This window comes from Leucoraja erinacea, chromosome 17 (genome assembly GCF_028641065.1).
Source record: "Leucoraja erinacea ecotype New England chromosome 17, Leri_hhj_1, whole genome shotgun sequence".
In the NCBI taxonomy this organism is placed as follows: Eukaryota; Metazoa; Chordata; class Chondrichthyes; order Rajiformes; family Rajidae; genus Leucoraja; species Leucoraja erinaceus.
In genome coordinates this window covers 4389178-4410609 of record NC_073393.1, presented here as the reverse complement: position 1 = coordinate 4410609, position 21432 = coordinate 4389178, and the positions used below count along the sequence as shown (strand labels likewise).

At 45.3% G+C, this 21432-nt stretch overlaps 1 protein-coding gene across 2 annotated transcripts in view; it reads right to left on the bottom strand.

Annotated features, from left to right (window-relative positions):
- The window catches only part of heatr3 (HEAT repeat containing 3), a 42336-nt gene extending 21130 nt beyond the window's left edge, over positions 1-21206 (bottom strand). For both annotated transcript variants that reach the window (XM_055648404.1, XM_055648405.1), the window contains exons 1-6: positions 20963-21206; positions 16912-17084; positions 16341-16428; positions 14476-14588; positions 11026-11135; positions 2272-2412 (exon numbers count right to left, since the gene is read on the bottom strand). In XM_055648404.1, the coding sequence (XP_055504379.1) occupies positions 2272-2412; positions 11026-11135; positions 14476-14588; positions 16341-16428; positions 16912-17084; positions 20963-21103 (766 nt within the window). In that variant the 5' untranslated portion in view covers positions 21104-21206. The remainder of the gene's footprint in view (positions 1-2271; positions 2413-11025; positions 11136-14475; positions 14589-16340; positions 16429-16911; positions 17085-20962) is intronic.
- Positions 21207-21432: the final 226 nt, after the last annotated feature.

The following is a 21432-nucleotide window of genomic DNA, read 5'->3' as shown; positions in this document are numbered from 1 at the left end:
TGAACAGTGCATTCCTTCTGCAGGTGGCAACATTTAGCATTGATGAGAAAGAGAATTCTCCAGCTGCTATAATCCCAAGTTTAGAGCTTTTCAACAACTAATCAACAATGTGCACATAAAAAATTAAGCATTGTTACCGTTACACAATAGATAGATAGATATATAGATCCTTTAATAATCCTTTACAGGAAATTACAGTGCCACAACAGCTTCAAGACAGACATAACACCACACATTTCCTCAGATAGCTTCCACACTTAATAAGTTAAAATACAATGAATGAATACTTAAAAAAATGCAAAATTATTTTTGTGCATTATAAAACCCTATAGCAGCTGGTATACAAGACTTCCTATATCTCTCAGTTTTGCACATTGGTGCAATCAGTCTCTGACTGAAGATGCTGCTCTTGATCACCTTCAGGGCGTGGAGTGGGTGAGTGGGGTTGGTCATTATTGAACCTAGTTTGTTCACAGTTCTGGCCTCTGCCACCTGCTGGACCGTTAGTTGCTCAGCCCCAACCACTGAGCCGCTTGTCCAGTCTGTTTTTGTCCGCTATGCAGGCACCTTCTCCCCAACAGGCCACAGCAAAAAACAGAGCACTGGCCACCACTGAATGGTAGACACTGCACAGTAGGGGTTGGCAGATGTTGAATGACCTTAGCCTCCTTAAGAAGCACAGTCGACTTTGTCCCTTCCTGTACACCGCCTCCATATGACTCTTCCAGTCCAGCTCACTGTCAAGCTGCACACCAAGGTACCTGTGGTTGGCAATTAGATTTGTAATAGAAAAAAAATCACATGTGGTTAAAGTGCACATTGTCCATTTTTATACATGTTGGTTTCACCATGTAGAAATTACAGCTGTGTTTATATATAGCACCCCTATTTCAGAGCACCATCATGTTTGGGACACAGCAATGTCATGTAAATGAAAGTAGTCATGTTTAGTATTTTGTTGCATATCCTTTGCATGCAATGACTGCTTGAAGTCTGCGATTCATGGACATCACCAGTTGCTGGGTGTCTTCTCTGGTGATGCTCTGCCAGGCCTGTATTGCAGCCGTCTTTAGCTTATGCTTGTTTGGGGGGCTAGTCCCCTGAAGAGTTTTCTCTTCGGCATATAAAAGGCATGGTCAATTGGGTTCAGATCGGGTGATTGGGTGATTTGATTTGGTCTCCTAATTTGAGGAAGGCCATCCTTGTGATTGAGGCAGTGCAGCGTAGATTCTCGAGATTGAACCCTGGGATGGCGGGACTGTCATATGAGGAAAGATTGAAAATACTCGGCTTGTGTTCACTGGAGTTTAGAAGGATGAGAGGGAAATCTTATAGAAGCATATAAAATTGTAAAAGGAGTGGACAAGCTAGATGCAGGAAAAATGTTCCCAATATTGGGCAAGTCCAGAACCAGGGGCCACACAGTCTTGGAATAAGGGGAGGTCATTTAAGACTGAGGTGAGAAAAAACGTTTTCACCCAGAGAGTTGTGAATTTATGGAATTCCCTGCCACAGAGGGCAGTGGATTTGCGGAATTCCCTGCCACAGAGGGCAGTGGAATAGGCGACGTTTCGGGTCGAGACTCTTCTCCTCGAAGGAATAGGCGACGTTTCGGGTCGAGACCCTTCCGGGTCTCGACCCGAAACGTCACCTATTCCTTCGCTCCATAGATGCTTTATCTTAGAATAAAGGGGAGGTCATTTAAGACTGAGGTGAGAAAAAACGTTTTCACCCAGAGAGTTGTGAATTTATGGAATTCCCTGCCACAGAGGGCAGTGGAGGCCAAGTCACTGGATGGATTTATGAGAGAGTTAGATAGAGCTCTAGGGGGCTAGTGGAGTCAAGGGATATTTCTGAGGTGAGTCACTTTTTAAAAAGGACTTTTGAGCAGAAATAATCTTTTTTTTTTTTCAATTAATCCAACTCAAGTGTGGAGAGAAAATGCATGTTCTTATTGACATGGTATAAACCCCCCCGTTTATACCATGTCAATAACCCCTTTGCACTGAACCTCGGTACATGTGACAATAAACTAAACTGACCATGACCATTTTCTTTGCAGGAAGGAACTGCAGACGCTGGTTTACACCGAAGATAAACGCAAAATGCCGGAGTAACTCAGCGGGTGAGGCAGCATCACTGGAGAAAAGGAATGGGTGACGTTTCAGGTCGAGACCCTTCTTCAGACACAAACAGCACTCGGGTAAACATTTTGCATGCCTGGACAGATGACAGAGGAAATTGTAAATTATTTTTAGTGTGCGACGTTACCTGCTACAAGTGTCCTCAGCAGCAGATGGTCTGGGGTATCTCCTGAAGATAGAAGCACCACCTCCAACACCTGCAGGACTTGCGGAGTGAAGGCTGCCAGGAGCTCAGCATTGTCTTCAGCCACAGTCTGCAGACAATAAGCTGTGGATGGAAGGCACAGATTTATCCTCAGTTACATTCAGCCTCGCAACACATAAAGCTGTGACAACGCTTTAGATAATTTAAATTTAATCCAAATTCAGCTGCGTTAGTTGATACGGCACAGTGTGTTGAAGATTCTCGAATGGGATTCAAGATTCATAGAAACATAGAAATTAGGTGCAGGAGTATGCCATTCGGCCCTTCGAGCCTGCACCGCCATTCAATATGATCATGGCTGATCATCCAACTCAGTATCCCGTACCTGCCTTCTCTCCATACCCTCTGATCCCCTTAGCCACAAGGGCCACATCTAACTCCCTCTTAAATATAGCCAATGAACTGGCCTCGACTACCCTCTGCGGCAGAGAGTTCCAGAGATTCACCACTCTCTGTGTGAAAAAAGTTCTTCTCATCTCGGTTTTAAAGGATTCCCCCCTTATCCTTAAGCAGTGACCCCTTGTCCTGGAAGATTCAAGATTCAAGAGAATTTATTATCATGTGTCCCTGATAGGACAATGTAATTCTTGCTTTGCTTCAGCACAACAGAACATAGTCGGCATGACTACAGAACAGATCAGTGTGTCCATATACCATTGTATAAATATATACACACATGAATAAATAAACTGATGAAGTGCAAATAACAGATAATGGGCTATTAATGTTCAGAGTTTTGTCCGAGCCAAGTTTAATAACCTGATGGCCGTGGGGAAGTAGCTATTCCTGAACCTGGTCTATACCGAAGAACTATACCGCACAGGGTAGACAGAAGATGCTGGAGGAACTCAGCGGGTCAGGCAGCATCTCTGGAGAGAAGGAATGAGCGACGTTTCGGGTCGAGACCCTTCTTCAGACTTCATGTCAGGGGAGGGGGACAGGGGACAGATAGAATGTAGTCGGAGACAGTAAGACTGGTGGGAGAACTGGGAAGGGGGAGGGGATGGAGAGAGAGAGAGCAAGGGCAATCTGAAGTTAGAGAAGTCAATGTACACACCACTTAATATACCACAGGCGCTTAATTCAGCTCATCTGAACACAAGTCCTTTTTCATTTATTTTTTAAATGCTATTGTGCTTCTAAGCTTTTCAAATGTGGATACACTTTATACCACTAGATGGCTCCAAATGTAACCTGGTCCATATTTCAATTTCTTGCATAAAACTTAATCTACCCACCTCTAAATAAAACCTCTCTTCATCTCTGGTCTTTGTCCACCATCTGCCTGTTAAAAATCGCCCACACCTAAATCAGTCTGAAGAGGGGTCTCGACCCGAAACGTCACCCGTTCCTTCTCTCCATAGATGCTGCCTCACCCGCTGAGTTTCTCCAGCATCTATGGAGCGAAGGAATAGGTAACGTTTCGGGTCACCCCCACCTCTTCCCCTTACAAACAGTCTGAAAGGTTCTGACCCAAAACATAACCTTCAGTCTGAAGGAGGGTGTCGACCCAAAATGTCACCTGTTCCTTTGTTCCCCAGAGATGCTGACTGCCCCGCTGAGTTACTCCAGCACTTAGTATAAACCAGCAGCTGCAGTTCCTTCCTGCACATCACCTGTCCACGTCCTTCAAAGATGCTGCCTGATCCGCTGACTTACTGGAAGGGCCTCGACCCGAAACATCACCTATTCCTTCGCTCCATAGATGCTGCCTCACCCGCTGAGTTTCTCCAGCATCTATGGAGCGAAGGAATAGGTAACGTTTCGGGTCGAGACCCTTCCGGGTCTCGACACGAAACGTCACCTATCCCTTCATCAGTCTGAAGAAGGGTCTCGACTCGAAACATCACCTATTCCTTCGCTCCATAGCTGCTGCCTCACCCGCTGAGTTTCTCCAGCATTTTTGTCTACCTTCGATTTGTTCCAGCATCTGCAGTTCTTTCTTAAACGCGGAGTTACTCAAGCACTTTGTGTCCTTAATAGAAAGACTCTGCTAAGTGAATTACATTTTCTACTTTGTTGCTAAGATATCATTTTGGTGGCTTTAAAATTTCTCGGACGAGCAATACAAAGTTCAAACCCCAATCTTTACATTCCTTTGCTAATTCTTTATAAGTGCATGAATAAACTTTATTCATTTCCGGGAAAACTGTGAAAGAACTGTGTAGTACACTTCATGCAGCTGAGGTTTTTATCCACCTTCAGGGATTTTTAATTTAGTTTACAGATACAGTGTGGAAACAGGCCCTTCAGCCCATCGAGTCTGCACTGTCGAGCGATCCTAACACACTAACACTATCCTACACACACTTGGGGCAATTTCCAATTATACAAAGCCAATTAGCCTACAAACCTGTACGCCTTTTGTGTGCGGGAGGAAACTGGAGATTCCGGAGAAAACCCACGTGGGAACGTATAAACTCTGCACAGACAGCACCCATGGTCAGGATCGAACCTGGGTCTGGGGCGCTGTGTGGCAGCAACTTTACCGCTGCGCCACCGTGCCTCCCTTGTTATTCCCAACAAATCAACATATCTTAAGAATCAAAAAGAACTCGGGACAGATTTCATACAATGTATAAAGAAGGGTCTTGCCTTGAAACACCACCTATCGATGTTCTCTAGTGATGCTGCCTGACCTGCTGCGTTCCTCCAACACTTTGTGTCTATCTTTGGTATAAACCAGCATCTGCAGTTCCTCGTCATTACATTTCAACTAAAATCCTTTGTAATATTTAAGAAATGGCAACTTACACTCTGCCCAATGCTCCATTTCACCGACGTTCATCTGAGAATATCGCCATGGGACATCAACTAATCTCCAGAAAGAGGTCGCCATCTAGCATGAAACCAATCTTCAAGCCCGAGGCCAATAACCAATTAACTGACCTCAAGTTCACTTGAACAATTTACATGCGGTGAAAGTTATTTGGATTCACACGGTGAAGAGAGAGTGGCCTTAAACACGCAGGGGAAGGTTCGTGGCCACCACACACATTCTTTCAGATCAGATTACTCCAGAGCAAAGTCATTGGACATCTGCTGGTAACATTATCCATTTGACCAGAATCAACATCTTAAATTCAAAATGATCCTGCTTCACATGGGCTTAGCACTAGAAGACATTCACGCTTATTTCTGCAAGTGCAGAGAGACAAAATACTTTGGAGAATATCTTGAACGTAAGATAGGAGCAGACCATTTTGAGAGGAAGCGAGAGTCCCTTTGATTTCCTTTACAATTCAAGACCATCCATCCATCCAAGACCACGTAATGGCAGAGAATAGTGGATACGGCCCAGACCATCACGTCTGAAGAAGGGTCTCGACCCGGAACATCACCTATTCCATCGCTCCATAGATGCTGCCTCACCCGCTGAGTTTCCCCAGCATCTTGTCTACCTTCACATAAACCAACCTCACTTCCATTGACTCCATCTACACTTCACGCTGCCTTGGCAAGGCCAGCAGCAGAATCAAGGACAAGTTGCACCCCTGGCCACTCCCTCTTCTCCCCTCTCCTATAAGGTAAACACGTGTGAAAACGCACACCTCCAGATTCAGGGACAGTTTCTACCTACCTGTTATCAGGCAACTGAACCATCCTATCACCAACTAGAGAGTGGGCCTGAGCTACTATCTGCCCCATTGGAGACCCTCAGACTTTGTCTTGCCCTAAACGTTATTCCCTTCATCATGTATCTGTACACTGTGAACGGCTCGATTGTAATGATGCATTGACTTTCCGCTGACTGGTCAGTAGGCAACAAAAGCTTTTCACTGTACGAGGCACGACAATAAACTAAACTCAATGTGTTTTGCCTTCTTCTCCATGAGACCCTTTGCATTCATCAATGAACAATAGGCTTGCGGTGCAAATATTTTAGAAGCATTGATCCAGTAGAACTATAAATAGCTTACAGACAATGCAAACTTCCTGTTGAATCCCTGCAGTGAAGATGTGGATCACAGACATGTCCGAGACACTACATTTGGAAAACGTTGGCTTGGCTTGTCTTGGCGGAAAAAAACAGATCAATTTCTGAAGACATGGACATCCTTCACCGAATTCTTACAACAATAGGATGGTGCAACACGAAATTAAATTTAAATCCGATGCTGGGTTGGGTGAGGGCAGACGGCGGGGGGGGGGGGGGGGGGGGGGGGGGGGGAGGGGGGGGGAGGTATATATAATATTAATAAATATAATAATAAACTCGAGGTCCAGACAAGAATTACATAACATTACATAAAAATGCATTGCATATTAAAAATATCATAAAGTACATAAAAAATCTAAGTATATCACTTATAAAAGCATCATAAATTATATATTTTTTAAAACACAATCCATGAGTTAAAAATCCAGCTTATAAGAATGATCAATGCCCTACAACGAGAATAATACCAGTGTCTCCACAGCTTTCTTTTTTTTTTTTCATTTCTATATCTTTCTGCTACACTGCTTTGGTAGTGTAGCAGTGTAGTGTAGGGTAACCAGGACAGCGCAGAGGATCATTGGTTGCCCTCTCCCCTCCCTGATGGACATCTACACCTCCCGCTGCCTTAGCAGGGCAAAGAAGATCACCAAAGACAGCTCCCATCCTGCGTTTGGACTGTTCGACCTGCTGCCCTCTGGAAGGCGCTATAGGTGCATCAAATCCAGGACAAACAGACTCAGGAATAGCTGCTTCCCGAGAATTATATCTACCATAAATTCAAATCCACACATGCACTGACTACACCGCCCAACACGGACTTCCATCTGTATATATGTATGTATGTATGTAGCGCCGTAGAATTTGTGCACCTATTCCCCCCCATCTCCCTTCTGTTTTGTTTTTCTGTTTCTTGTTTTTTTTGTGTAAAATTGTATGTATGCACTGAGTACGAGCAGCTTTCAGTTTCACTGTACATGTATAGTGACAATAAATGGCATATCATATCATTTATCTATGATTGCAATTTAAGGTTTAGCTTAGTTAGGGGACTTTCCTTGACTCTTCTTTAATCTATCTTTTCACTTTTCTTTCTTCTATTCTTTTTCATTTTCATAGTTTCGGTTATAAGGTTAAAAATGAAGCTGTACGATAATTGTATCATTTTAGATGCCGAATGTTTTACCTCTGTATAATTGCTTCTAACAAAAATAAAAAATAAAAAATAAAAAAAATTTAAATAAAAAATAATTTCTACAGGTGTACAGCAAAGAGCATAATGACTGGTTGCATCGTGGCCTAATTAACTCCAAGGTCCAGGAATGAAGATTACAGAAAGTGGTGAACACTGCCCAGTCTATCACAGGTACTGACCTCTCCCCACCATTGTGTATAGGAGGTGCTGCCTCAAAAAGCATCGTCAGAGACCCACACCATCCAGCAGCCTCTTCCCTTCAACCACCAGGCTCTTGAACGCTACAAACACCAGCTTGTACACTCTGGAGTTTAGAAGGATGAGAGGGCATCTTATTAAAACATATAAGATTGTTAAGGGTTTGGACACGCTGGAGGCAGGAAACATGTTCCCGATGTTGGGGGAGTCCAGAACCAGGGGCCACAGTTTAAGAATAAGGAGGAAGCCATTTAGAACGGAGACGAGGAAACACTTTTTCTCACAGAGAGTGGTGAGTCTGTGGAATTCTCTGCCTCAGAGGGCGGTGGAGGCCGGTTCTCTGGATACTTTCAAGAGAGAGCTAGATAGGGCTCTCAAAAATAGCAGAGTCAGGGGATATGGGGAGAAGGCAGGAACGGGGTACTGATTGGGGATGATCAGCCATGATCACATTGAATGGCAGTGCTGGCTCGAAGGGCCGAATGGCCTAGTCCTGCACCTATTGTCTATTGTCCAACTAAACTTCATAGCTGGGTTCAAATGAAATCAATTTATACTTTCGATAGGACAAGCCCCACTGCAATAAACACTCAGGATCCTATGGTACACAAAATTGCTGGAGAAACTCAGCGGGTGCAGCAGCATCTATGGAGTGAAGGAAATAGGCAACGTTTCGGGCCGAAACCCTTCTTCAGACTGGAACCTATCGCTTGTTGTACAGGTCCCGAACATTTTTTCATGATATACCAAGCCAAAATTATTGCACGGCGAACAGCAGGTTTATAAAAATAATTCTAATGCAATTTGATTGCAATTTACAAGCATGAATAAGCGATCTGAATTTTTTTTTTGTGAAATTTTATCCTGTGGTAGTTAGGATTTTCCCTTCATCAAATGTTCTCATCTCATTTCCCAGACTCTAATCTTATTTCAGACAGCCTAATCTTATTTTATGTGTTCTAATTTTATTTCTGGGAGGAATTATTGATGTAACGCTCAGGCAGGTTGTTGCCTGCTCAGGTTTTCCCACAATGAAGTCTAATTGATGCAGAACTGAATGGCAGGGAAGGAATCTGAGCCACTGTAAATAGTGTGGAAATAGGCCCTTCGACCCAACTTGCCCCCCACTGACCAACATGCCCCATCTACACTATTTCCACCTGCCTGCATTTGGACCATATCCCTGTAAACCTATCCTATTTACATTCCCGTCTAAATGTTTCTTAAACATAGTGATAATCCCTGCCTCAACTACCTCCTCAGGCAGCCCATTCCATACACCCACCACCCTTTGTGTAAAAAAGTTACCCCTCTTACATTTTCCCCTCCTAATATATTTTTCCCATCCCACACCTTAAACCTATGTCCTCTGAAAGTCGATGAAAGGAGACCAACTCCTTAAGAATTGGTCATATTTATCTATTAGTCGGAGTCTCATTTCTTATGGACATAGCACGCCTTGAAGAAATGAGACTCCGACTAATAGATAAATATGACCAATTCTTAAGGAGTTGGTCTCCTTTCATCGACTTTTTGGAATCATGTGATGCAGCGGTACCGTAAAGATTGCTGATTTCAGTTCATGACGCGGATAGATCTACATCTCCGAATACAGATTTGAAAAATTCTCTTTTAAGGGGCCTTCTCTTCTATTTCTACTTTCCACTTTCTCTCTTCCTTTTTTATTTTTTATATACACACTTCACGTTTTTCTACTCTCTGCCATCTATTTTTCCACTTTTTCCTCTTTCTATTGTTTTCTTTTTCTTGTCCTGCTTACTTCCTTCTTATAACATAAAACTAGAGGTTGTACATAGAATGGATTACGGTATTACATAGTTGGCACCTAAAATTAGGTTCCACTGTACTGTTTTGTGCTGTATTAACTTCTAATAAAATAAACCAAAAAAAAAAAAAAACCTATGTCCTCTGGTTCTCGATTCCCCTACTCTGGGCAAAAGACTCTGTGGTCTTCCCGATCTATTCCTCTCATGATTTTGTACACCTCTATAAGATCTCCCCTCACCCTCCTGCGCTCCAAGGGATAAAGTCCTAGCCTGTTCAACCCTATAGCTCAGGCCCTGACTGCGATCCAAATCACTGGACATTCAGTGCGGCAAGATGGCGCAGAGATAGAGTTGCTGCCTCACAGTGCCAGAGACCTGGGTTCGATCCCGACTGCGGGTGCTGTCTGTGTGGAGTTTGCACATTCTCCCCGTGACCTGTGTGGGTTTTTTCCATCACTCCAAAGACGTGCAGGTTTGTAGGTTAATTGGCTTTGGTAAAATTGTGAATTATCCCAAGTGTGTGGGGTAGTGTTCGCGTACGAAGGTGATCGCTGGTCGGCGCAGACTCGTTGGGCCACATGTCCTGTTTCCATGCTGTGTATGTCTAAAGTCAAAAAGTCCAAAGTCTCGAGGAAAACCTTTCCTCCCTGCCAGTGGGAACAATCGTGACTTCATTACTGACCACGTATTCTGATCAACTTAAATGTATTTGGTACCAAGCGACAAGTATTTATAAAGTGAGTCTTGGACACGTAAACTTGCAAGAAATAAATAAAGATTCAAAATTCTACCCAGCTGATGACAGCAATTAGTCAGCTGAGCGATATAACCCCAAAAGCTGAATTAATGATAAAAACTAAATCGATTTAACCAATCAATGTACACTATTTTCTTGAAGATTAAATCTTAGGAACCTTGGTTGAAAAGTTGGGAATTATAAAATAAGTTTCAGGGCGGAGTTGGACTCAAAATCATAAGCAAATTAGGAATAACCAAATTGAGATGGCACCAAGTGGTAATTAAACTGTATCCACTCTGCTGGAGTGGGCATCAAAATATACTAGCAGGGGTAGCACGGTGGAGCAGCGATAGAGTTGTTGTCTTATAGCGCTCACAGTGCCAGAGACCCGGGTTCGATCCTGACTACGGGTGCTGTCTGTACGGAGTTTGTACGTTCTCCCCGTGACCTGGCATGGGTTTTTTCCGAGATCTTCAGTTTCCTCCCACACTCCAAAGACGTACAGGTTTCTAGGTTAATTGGCTTGGTATAATTGTAAATTGGGTTCTTGATGTGTGTAGGATAGTGTCAATGTACGGGGGTCGCTGGTCAGCGCAGATTCGTGGGGCCGAAGGGCCTGTTTCCGCTCTGCACCTCCAAACTAAACCAAAATAGTGCTGACAATGTTCAAATTTTAAATTTTACAAAGCCCAACCTTTATTAAAGATTGTGAAAGGAAATTCCATCAAACGCAATGTTCATTTGAAAAAAAAATCTGCACGAAGAAAGTTATTGAACAAAGTTGGCACAAAAATATTTAATGATAATGGAGACGACTCACCTGCAGAAATGGCCAATTCTATATTGTCCATAAATCGCCTCAAGCACAAAATACAGATATCCAATAAACCTTCTTTATTGAAGACACACACGGCCCTGCTGCTGCTTTCACTGAGGAAACAAAAGGAAAATGCCCACACTACATTATCTCTATTTAGTTGACATCTCCATTTCTGCTCACAAATCATTCACCGTATTGAACAGTCGAGAATTAGATAGATTGATTGAATCGATGGATGGTCGCCATGGACTTGGTGGGCTGAAGGGCCTGTCCCCATGCTATATCTTTCAAACATTTAATCCATATCGACCATCGATCATCCGCTCGCACTAGTTCTGTTATCCATCTACCACATGCACTCCCAACACGTAACGGTACAATTTACGGCAGCCAACTAAACTACAATTAGATTAGGCCCAGATGTTCCAACTGCGATGTGTAGGAACTACCGGATCTCCCGTTTGTTCAACACTTTAACTCCCCCTCCCATTCCCACACTGGCCTTTCTGCCCTGGGCCTCCTCCACTGTCAGAGTGAGGCCCAGCGCACATTGGAGGAACAGCACCTCATATTTCACTTGGGCAGCTTACACCCCAGCAGTATGAACATTGACTTCTCTAACTTCAAGTAATCCTTGCATTCACTCTCCAGCCCCACCCCACCCCCTCCTTTCCTAGTTCTCCGACCAGTCTGAAACTCCCCGATTACATTTTATCTCTGCATGTTTTGTTGTCACCTTCTCTGAGCTAACAATGATCTATTAGAATCATCTATATCTCAATATTACTAAAAGTCTGTTCTTGACCGGTGTTGGCCATCTGTACTGCGATTTCCGAGAGAACGCCACGACCTACGGCCATCATTTTTGGCTACCTTGCTCAAAGCCCCCCTCCGCCGTATGTGTGCTGAGCATTTTTCCCGTTGATGAAAAATGACAGAGATATTAATGATTTTACAAAATTCCCCATTCTCTCTGCTGCCCCTGCTGGAGGCAGGGGAAGGGACTATACAACCAGGAAGTGGTGTGCCTCAATCAGAGCTCTGAATAACACTGAACAAATGTCTCCACAGCTGTGAGTACCCATAATGTGGTTTGAAAATGAAAATATGGTTAGTTTGAGGGGAAAAAAGCACTGCCTGCAAATGGTTGTTTGGGTTGAAGTAAAAAGGCACCCTCTCCTCTCCCCCCCCCCCCCCCCTTCCCCCCCCCCCTCTCCTCTCCCCCCCCTCTCTCTCCCCTCTCTCTCTCCCCCCTCTTTTTCTCTCTCTCCTCCCCTCATCCACTCTCCCACCATCCCTCCCCTAAACCCCCCTCCCCTCCACACACCCCCTACCCCCCTCCCTCCACCCTCCCTCCCCCTCCCTGCTCCCCACCTCTTCCCCTCACCCTTCTCTCAGCACCACCTCTCTCTGCCCCCTCACTCTCACTCTCTCCTCCCCCACCTTTCCCCCCCCCCCCCACCCACCCTCCCTCTTCTCCTCCTCTCCGCCACCCTATCTCTCTTGCCCTTCTCTCTGTGTCTATGTCCCTCTCTCTCTCTCTCTGCCCCTTCTCTCTCGGCCATCACTCTCTACCCCTTCCCCCCTCTCTAGATGTGACTGCAAGTTGGGGGCTATGCGTCAGTAGATAGGGTGGTTATGGGGTAAAAGGAGCAAATTAATAATATTAATATAATATCAAGGGGGGTAATTAGCGCGAGTGCTGGGGGGGGGATAGTTAGTGTGTGTGACGCTGCATGCCGCCGCCTCCCCCCCCACACCCGCTGGGAACAGACCCAACGGGTCTGCACTTGGTCTAGTAGAAATTAGGTGCAGGAGGAGGCCATTCGGCCCCTCGAGCCAGCACTGCCATTCGTTGTGATCGTGGCTGATCGTCCCCTATCAATAACCCGTGCCTGCCTTCTCCCCATATCCCTTGACTCCACTAGCCCCTAGAGCTCTATCTAACTCTCTCTTAAATCCATCCAGTGACTTGGCCTCCACTGCCCTCTGTGGCAGGGAATTCCATAAATTAACAACTTTCCGGGTGAAAACGTTTTTTCTCACCTCAGTCTTAAATGACCTCCCCTTTATTCTAGGACTGTGGCCCCTGGTTCTGGACTCGCCCAACATTGGGACCATTTATCCTGCATCTAGCTTGTCCAGTCCTTTATAATTTTATATGTTTCTATAAGATGCCCCCTCATCCTAAATTCCAGTGATTACAAGCCTAGTCTTTTCAATCTTTCCTCGTATGACAGTCCCGCCATCCCCGGGATCAATCTCGTGAACCTACGCTGCACTGCCTCAATCACAAGGATGTCCTTCCTCGAATTAAGAGACCAAAACTGTACACAATACTCCAGATGTGGTCTCACCAGAGCCCTATACAACTGCAGAAGAACCCCTTTACTCCTAAACTGAAATCCTCTTGTTATGAAGGCCAACATTCCATTAACTTTCTTCACTGCCTGCTGTACCTATAAGCCAACTTTCAGTGACCGGTGTACAAGGACACCCAGGTCTCGCTGCACCTCCCCTGTTCTATTCTACATACATCCCCTTGAACTTCATCCCCTTTGATGTCTTGTTTTCACACCTTACCCTTCCTTGTGTCTCCCTCTCCCCTGACTCTCAGTCTGAAGAAGGTTCTCGACCCAAAACGTCACCCATTCCTTCTCTCCAGAGATGCTGCCTGTCTCGCTGAGTTACTCCAGCATTTTGTGTCTATTTCCCAACTGCAATACTTTGTTAGCAACTATTAAATTATTTTATTAGAATACAATGAGACAGGAAGAAAACCTGCAACCAATGTTACCCCTGGCATCATCAGAAACATTGGGGCAGCATGGTGGGTGGTTGCTGCCTTAAAGTGTCAGAGACCAGGGTTCGATCCTGACTACGGGTGCTGTCTGTATGGAGTTTGTATGTTCTACCTGTGATCGCGTGGGTTTTCTCCTGGTGTTCTGGTTCCCCCACAAACTCCAAAGACATAGATTTGTAAGTTAATTTGTTTTGATAAAATTGGTGCAGCAGTAGAGTTGCTGCCTTACAGCGAATGCAGCGTCGGAGACCCGGGTTTGATCCCGACTACGGGCGCTATCTGTATGGAGTTTGCACGTTCTCCCCGTGACCTGCGTGGGTTTTCTCCGAGATCGTCAGTTTCCTCACACACTCAAAAGACGTGCAGGTTTGTAGGTCATTTGGCTTGGTAAATGTAAAAAATGTCCCATGTGTGTAGGATAGTGTTAATGTGCGGGGATCGCTGGTCGGCGTGGACCCGCTGGGCCGAAGGGCCTGTTTCCGCGCTGTATCTCTAAAGTCTGAAATCATTCTCTTTTCTTCTCACAGATAATCAATGATTCTTTGTTATAACTGGACTTTGACTATTCAAGAAGATTTGCAATAAAAATGCTCAAATCCAACAGATAGTTACTCAGAGAATTTATCCGAGGTGAGCGGTGAACTTACCATAAGTTCCAGAGAAGGTGGATCGCCTCATTAGATACACCCTCCAGGTAGTTTTTATCAGAAACTTGCTTTTTACGTGGACTGACGGCAGTGGAATCTAATCCTGTACAACACTGTCGACAAAAATCAAAGCTAGTGGCAGTATCTCTTCATACAAAGGGAACAACTTTACAGTCAGCCTACAGACTTTGAATCAAAGAATCACCACCACCAACATTTACCCACAAGGTATTTCTCCATTGCCCCATTGCAGGAAGGACGTGGAGGCTTTGAATAGGATGCAGAGGTGGCCTACCAGACTCAGGTGTCCACTCTCCCTCACTCAGACCCTCCCCCCCCTAATTCATTGTGCTAGTTTCAAAGTCACCTTGTCGCGTCTCATGGGCCTGTTTCCTTTATCACTGTGGTGGATGTTTATGTTAAAATGTATTTTGTGTGTTCTGTTGCTTTTTATTTGGATGACTGACTCGGCAAATGAAATTCCTCGTATGTTGCAAAACATACTTGGCTAATAAAGTGTATGACAGTGATCGCAACTTCTACTGAAGTGTGGTTGGCCGTCGGCTCGCTAGGAGCTCATCTGCCCTTTGGCAGGTCTTGTTTTTTGGTCCTGCTGGGGGTCCACAGCCCCCTCCTCACCTGGCAAACCAGGTGGGGGAGACGGTTTAGTCGCCGACTATCCGACCATGGAGCAGGTAGCACGGGGTTACATGGTACCCATGGCGGGGGGGGAACTCCACCCGACCTGATCCTACACACATACAGCAGCCAATTAAACTTACTAATTTAATAGGACGTCAAAAATGCTGGAGAAACTCAGCGGGTGAGGCAGCATCCATGGAGCGAAGGAATAGGCAACGTTTTGGGTCGAGACCCTTCTTCTGACTGATGGGAGGGTGGGGGGCGGGAAAAAGAAAGGAAAAGGCAGAGACAGTAGGTTTGTGGGAGAGCTGGGAAGGGGAGGGGAAGGAGGGAGAGAGCAAGGACTACCTGAAATTGGAGAAGTCAATGTTCATACCGCTGGGATGTAAACTACCCAAGCAAAATACGAGGTGCTGCTCCTCCAATTTGGGACTCACTCGGGCCATGGAGGAGGTCCAGGACAGAAAGGTCAGATTCAGAATGGGAGGGGGAGTTGAAGTGCTGAGCCACCGGGAGATCAGGTTGGTTATTGCGGACTGAGCGGAGATGTTGGGCAAAGCGATCGCCAAGCCTGCGCTTGGTCTCACCGATGTAGAGCAGCTGACGCCTAGAGCAGCGGATGCAATCGATGAGGTTGGAGGAGGTGCAGGTGAACCTCTGCCTCACCTGGAATTTCATTCCTAATGTCATTGTTCTGTCCGGGACATCTAGCAATAAAACACTCCTGGTGGATGGTGGTGCTTATGCAGAGTGCGATTCTACTGAACTGTATCCAACACAGTCACGCCAACACTGAGACCATCCCATGGAGATGAACTTTATAAATAAAAGCCAAACACCAGCATGTGGAGATACGGAGAGCTGCAGAGGCCGGCTTATACCAAAGATGTTGGAGTAACTCAGTGGGTCAGGCAGCATCTCTGGAGAAAAAAGATGGGCGATGTTTTGGTTCGGGACCCTCCTGCAGACTAGAATTAGGGGGGGGCGGGAGTGATGGTGGTGAGCTGGAGATGAGAAAAGATTATTGGTCCCGGTCATTTCTCATCTCCACCTCCCATCTCCCCCCCCCCCCCCCCCCCCACACTTTCAGTCTGAGGAGGTCTGATCCAAGATATCACCCATCCTTTTCCTCCAGAGATGCTGCCCGCCCGACCCGCTGAGTTACTCCAGCGCTTTGTGTCTAACCCCAGCGCATGGTTTTGTTTTGTGCATCAAGAGCTTACCTCTCGCAACAGTGCCGCAAGGGGGGTCAAAACATCTTGCTTCACCATCTCGTCACAAACATCGTACCCTCCACAGGCGCTAAGATTTCTGTCGTGAACAAATATTTTTTGTTATTCACTTTGCTGCTTGCAACCGTCTATTTTCACTTCTCCAAAAAAATAATATTATTTCTCCTCTTCCTTTCTGACAATGTTGCCATCTGTTCGTCATAGACTTGAGCGTGGAAAGAGATCCTTCGGCCCAACTTGCCCGCACCGACCTACATGTCCCATCCACACTAGTCCCACTTGCTTGCGTTTGGCCCATATCCCTCTACACCCGTCCTATCCATGTCCTGCCTAAATGTTTCTTACACATTAGACAATAGACAATAGACGATAGGTGCAGGAGTAGGCCATTCGGCCCTTCGATCCAGCACCGCCATTCGTTGTGATCATGGCTGATCGTCCCCTATCAATAAGTAGTAAGCTACCCAAGTGGAATATGAGGTTTGTGAATGAAATGATCAATGATACTAATTACTGATACAATAACCCTTGCTTGCCACAGCTTGGACGGTTCCGCACTGACCTCAGGGCTCCAGCTGCCGTCTCCCTGACAGCGACACTCTGATCGAGGAGCATGGGTCCCAAGCAGCGAATGGTATCCTTCTGCAGAAATGAAGGGATCACCTTTTTCTGCTGGACAAGTTTCGAAATGCTTGCGCATGCAAATTCACGAACATCAGAAGACGCGCTCTGTAACTATAAGAACGGAGTTTCAGGGCACGGTGAGGGGAAATCACCAACTACACACACTCACAGCTGCTTGCACAGTAGATCCTCATTTAATACAATTCACAGAGATAGAGTGATACAGCGTGGAAACAGGCCCTTCGGCCCAACTTACCCATACCGGCCAACGTGTCCCATCTACACTAGTCCCAGCTGCCTGCCTTTGGCCCACATCTATCTAAACCTGTCCTATCCATGTACCTGTCTACATATTTAATAAACTGTGATACCACCTGCCTCAACTATGGCCTCCAGCAGCTCGTTCCGTACAGCCACCCTCCTTTGTGTGAAAACGTTACTCTTCAGATTCCCATTAAATCTTTGTGCAATAGTGACACTTTTTTCATCTTTTCCAAACTCTCTAAATGCCCTTGGGAAGATGCAAGTGGGCCTTTTATTTCCGTCGCACAGACGCTAGTGCGTGTTTCTATGTGTTTGTGTACACTGTAGCCGACAAGGCCAGACTTTTGGGGCTGCACGGTGGCGCAGCGGTAGAGTTGCTGCCTTACAGCGCCAGAGACCCAAGTTCGATCCTGACTACGGGTGCTGTCTGTACGGAGTTTGTGCGTTCTCCCCGTGACCTGCGCGGTTTTCCCCTGGTTTCCTCCCACACTGCAAAGACGTACAGGTTTGTCGGTTAATTGGCTGTGGTAAAATTGTCAATAGTCCCTAGTGTGTGTGTAGGATGGTGCTCATGTGCGGGGATCACTGGTCAGCACGGACTCAGTGGGCTGAAGGGCCTGTTTCTGTGCTGCATAGGTAAACTAAACTTCGAAATCATTGTGCAGGTATTAGCATGTAAATGATGACAATTTTGGTGGTGAAGTAATAAGTAAAAGGAAATTTGTGCAAAAGAGTAACAGATGCAAATTCCACTCATTGGACTGTTTTCCAGGCAACATTGTTGTCATTTTCAGATCCAAGCCTTGATCAAGGCACAAATCGAGAACAGTGAAAGGCTTTTGTTTGCGTGCTGTCCACTTAAATCAGGTTCTAGTACACATGAATACATTCAAGCCAAGTTCAAGTCAAAAGTTCAACAGATAGTGAGTGCAAAGAAAAATTACCAGTGCAGAAAATAGTGTTGCAGCATTGTGCGTTACAGTTCCAGAGTAAAAAGTTCAATGTTCACAATGAGGTGGGTTGGAAGGTCACTTATGTGAAGACAGTATTCCAACCTGAACTCTGTAATAGGAAGGAACTGCAGGTGCTAGTTTAAACCGAAGAGGGACACAAAATGCTGGAGGAACTCAGCAGGACAGGCATCTCCGGAGAGAAGGAATGGGTGAAGTTTCGGGTCAAGACCTTCTTTGACGTTTTGGGTCTGAAGAATGGTCTCGACCCGAAAAGTCACCCATTCCTTCTATCGAGACATATTGCCTGTCCCGCTGAGTAACTCCAGCATTTTGTGCCCAGCTCTGTATTCCTTTATCACTCTGGCCCTTCATAAGTTGCAACAGTTTTTTCATTCCCAACGTGAGATCTAAATTTCAGACTTGTCACAAGGTGAGCGGGACAAGATTTAATAGGAACCCGAGGGGCAACCTTTTCAGATTGTGGGTATATGGAACGAGCAGCCTGAGGTGGTGTTTGAGGCAGGTACTGCTGCAATATTTAGAAGACATTTGGGTGGATACATGGATAGGAAAGGTTTAGGGGGTTTGATGGTGCAACTTAGTCAGAATGGACGAGCAGAAGGGCCTGTTTCTGTGCCGAATGACATGGTCTTAATCACACACACCCCCGGAAATTCTCTCTTTTGCATTTTCGAAGCATGCCATCTGGCATTTCATTCCAACCTTTCTTCTTTTATTCATTCTCCAAATTTGCAGAAAACGTTTTTTTCAATAAAATCTTTTTGTTTACTATCTGTTGAGGCTTGTTTAACACAGGAGGGTGGGAGGAATGAGCAAACAGATTGAACTTTTAAATGAATGAGGGGAAAGGGCAAACTGGATGTGAGCTAGCTGGGGCACAGGGTGGGAGGAGGGGGAGAAGAGGGGGGAATTAGTCAGTCACCTAAAACTGGGTATCCATGTACTCCAGAGAAAAAGAAAACTGTTGTTAATATAATTCCCAAACTTATTTTCTCAAGTTAAAAAAATGCTGTTAATATAATTCCTAAGCTTACTTTATCAAGTAAGTGAAGTTTCGGGTCAAGACCTTCTTTGACGTTTTGGGTCTGAAGAATGGTCTCGACCCGAAAAGTGACCCATTCCTTTATCAAGTAAGCTGATTCAAGTTTAAAACACGTTGTTAATATAATATAAAGCAATAATTCTCAAGTAATTCATTTATCAAATAAACTGACTCCTCAACTCCCCCTCCCATTCCGTATCCGACCTCTCTGTCCTGGGCCTCCTCCACGGCCAGAGTGAGCAACACCGTAAATTGGAGGAACAGCACCTCATATTCCGCTTGGGGAGTCTGCATCCTGGTGGCATGAACATTGAATTCTCACAATTATGTTAACCCTTGCTGTCTCCTCCCCTTCCTACCTCTCCCTCAGCTCTCGGGCTCCTCCTCCTCCTTTTTCCTTTCTTCTCCCCTCCTCCCCCCACCCCCTATCAGTCTGAAGAAGGGTTTCGGCCTGAAACGTTGCCTATCTCCTTCGCTCCATAGATGCTGCTGCACCCGCTGAGTTTCTCCAGCATTTCTGTGTACCAAGTAAAATAACTGCTGTTAACATAATTCCTGAGTAATTAGACAATAGACACAGGAGGAGGCCATTCGGCCCTTCGAGCCAGCACCGCCATTCAATGTGATCATGGCTGATCAACCCCAATCAGTACCCCGTTCCTGCCTTCTCCGCATATCCCCTGACTCCGCCATCTTTAAGAGTCCAACCTAGCTCTCTCTTGAAAGTATCCACAGAACCTGCCTCCACCACCCTCTGAGGAAGAGAATTCCACAGACTCACAACTCTCTGTGTGAAAACGTGTTTCCTCATGTCCGTTCAAAATGTCTTACCACTTATCTTTAAACTGTGGGCCCCGGTTCTGGACTCCCCCAACATCAGGAACATGTTTCCTGCCTCTAGCGTGTCCAAACCCTTAATAATCATATAAGTTTCAATATGATAACCTCTCATCCTTCTAAATTCCAGAGTGTACAAGCCCAGCTGCTCCATTCATTCAGTATGACAATCCCGCCATCCTGAGAATTAACCTTGTGAACCTACTCTGCACTCCCTCAATAGAAGAATGTCCTTCCTCAAATTTGGAGACCAAAACTGCACACAACACTCCAGGAATGGTCTCACTAGGGCCCTGTACAACTGCAGAAGGACTCTTTGCTCTTATACTCAACTCCCCTTCTTATGAAGGCCAACATGCCATTCGCTTTATTCACTGCCTGCTGTACCTGCATGCTTACTTTCATTGACTGATGAACAAGGACCCCAGATCCCGTTGTACTTCCCCCCTTTCCCAACTTGACACCTTTTAGATAATAACCTGCCTTCCTGTTTTTGCCACCAAAGTGGATAACCTCACATTCATCCACATTAATTCCTTCATCAAGGAAATGTATTCGAGTTTACAAAATGCTGTTAATATAATTCAAAAAATTACTTTATTAAACTGACTCAAGTAAAAGAACTGCTGTTATTACCTTTATCAAGGAAGCATATTCAAGTTAAGACATGCTGTTAATATAATTCCCTCACATTTATTCACATGAATTCCTTTATCAAGGAAAAGTATTCAAGTTTACAAAATGCTGTTAATATAATTCATAAACTTACTTTATTAAGTAAACTGACTCAAGTAAAAGAACTGCTGTTATTTCCTTAATAAGGAAACTTATTCGAGTTAAGACATGCTGTTAATATAATTCCAAAACCTTACGTTCTCAAGTAAATCCCCAGCTGGCGAGAAGATATCTCCAGCTCCATCCTCCGTCTCTTCGTCCCCCTCTGGGGTGTTATTCGCTGGCCCGAGGGGGGAGAACTGCGGGCGGGCAAACTTGTGGGTTTTCCTTTTGCCCATGGTCTGGGTGTATGTGGCTGCGTGGAGAGAGGAGTTGCCGCTGCTCCACACACGCGTGTAGCCGGCTCCTGCTACAAGCTACAAGCTACAGCCCAGGGACGTCACCACCGGGGCGGACACCAAGAGTTTTGCACAGGGGTCATGCACACTATTCCTGTCCACGCCAGTGAGTAGCTTTGCAAACACTGACTCCTTTACCGGAGACAGGGTGCATTTAAAAAAAAAAAAAAAAAAAAAAAAAAAATCCTCATACCAAATCCAACGTCTCTTGCACGAACGCCACAGTTAGCATTGGCAGAAAAACAAATTCCTTTTTTACTCAAAGCAAA